At 36.2% G+C, this 1,529-nt stretch overlaps 1 protein-coding gene across 1 annotated transcript in view; it reads left to right on the forward strand.

Moving 5' to 3' along the window:
• Window positions 1-616, forward strand: part of DGCR8 (DGCR8 microprocessor complex subunit) — an 11,962-nt gene extending 11,346 nt beyond the window's left edge. The window contains exon 14 of the mRNA XM_009079546.1: window positions 295-616. Within this exon, the coding sequence (XP_009077794.1) occupies window positions 295-382 (88 nt within the window). The 3' untranslated portion in view covers window positions 383-616. The remainder of the gene's footprint in view (window positions 1-294) is intronic.
• The last annotated feature ends 913 nt before the right edge of the window (window positions 617-1,529 follow it).

The raw sequence follows: 1,529 nt of genomic DNA on the forward strand, positions 1-1,529 counted from the left end.
ACAAACAGCACAAATGCCACAGGTCACACGTATCAATGATCAGAGTTTTGTGCTTGTTTTACCAGTACCTTCGGTAAAGAGCTCTGCAAAACTTGACCGGGAGGCTACTTCTGGAGATGTTTTCAGCCTCTTTTAAACTGCCTTAATTTTACCTTTTTCAGTACATTTCTTTCTAGCATTAGCTCAGATTAACCTTTTGCAGTGATTTACACAAGTTTGGCTAACATTGTTCAAAACTTAAACAGTGTTCACGATGTTATTCTCTGACTGTGTGTGGGGTTGTTCCGTGTTTTTTCAGGAGGAAACACGGAAGAAACCCAAGATGACAATAGTGGAGTCGGCTCAGCCTGGCAGTGAACCTCTCTGCACCGTGGATGTGTAATGAGAAAACGTGCGAGTGGGGAGCAATAACACGAATGGAGGAACTAGATTTTCAACAATTATTTAAACATTGTTTGCTGCAGAATGCAAGATAACTTTTAAAATCCAAGCTGCTTCAGTTATGCATTGTTCTTTTTGCATCATCAGGGCAATATTACTTTTTTCTAGTTTCTTTTGGGTTTTTTTTTCCTTTTTTAATACCTCTGAGATACGTACGTTTAAAGGATTGATCATAAAGATCTCTACTTGGGCAAATGCACAGAGGACAGGCATGTTCACACAGGATGAAACCAGTCAAGCACTTTTTCCTGGAAAGCCATCCATGCTGTTTGAAATGGATGTATTTTGAGGATAAAATTCAAAATATCTATGTACAGGTCAAAGCTGATATTATATATATACACACACATTCATATATATGTATATATAAAAGAAATATATGTACATCTTCTTGTATGAACATGCCTAGAACTATTTTTGTGAAAAGTTTTGTTGCATTTCAGCACATAATAATATGCACTGATAAGACACTTTGGTGACAAATATAGGAAAGTGATGAGCAATGCTCCTAATGCCATAGGATTAGGCCAGTAATGCTGTTTCTTTTTGTTCTGTTTTTTGTCTCCTGCCAGGCTTAGTTATTTGAGATCACAGTATGCAGATGTTTTATTACTTGAAAAGAACAAGTACACCTGGTAGTGTTGAGAGTAGCAGGTTGACTCTCCAAAAGGAATTCATTCTAAGTGAAAAGAGCCTGTGTTAGTTTACAGATCAGCTGAACAGGGAAAATATGGCCCTAGTTATTTGCTTAAAGGTGAAACCATAGTTTGAAAGGCTGTTTCAAAGCTTGGAGCCAAAACACAGCTGATGATGGTTGACAGTCTGAAAATATTTTGCCAATGATGTGTTTAAAGACTTTCCACTCCCTTTTCCCAGCAATAAAAGAACTCCTCATTTGTTCAGTGTCAGATTGCATCTGACTTGATCAATTAAGTCTTAATTAATTTGCACCATAAAAGCAAATCATTTGGAAAAGAACCAACGCAACCCTAAGAAATCTGAAATAACTGCAGCAATTTAGGTTTTTTAAGAAGATTTTGGTTTTGCTTTTTTAATTACATTTTTAGTTTTTAAAGAAAATGTGTAAC

The sequence above is a fragment of the Acanthisitta chloris genome, unplaced genomic scaffold (assembly GCF_000695815.1).
Source record: "Acanthisitta chloris isolate BGI_N310 unplaced genomic scaffold, ASM69581v1 scaffold42307, whole genome shotgun sequence".
Taxonomy (NCBI): Eukaryota; Metazoa; Chordata; class Aves; order Passeriformes; family Acanthisittidae; genus Acanthisitta; species Acanthisitta chloris.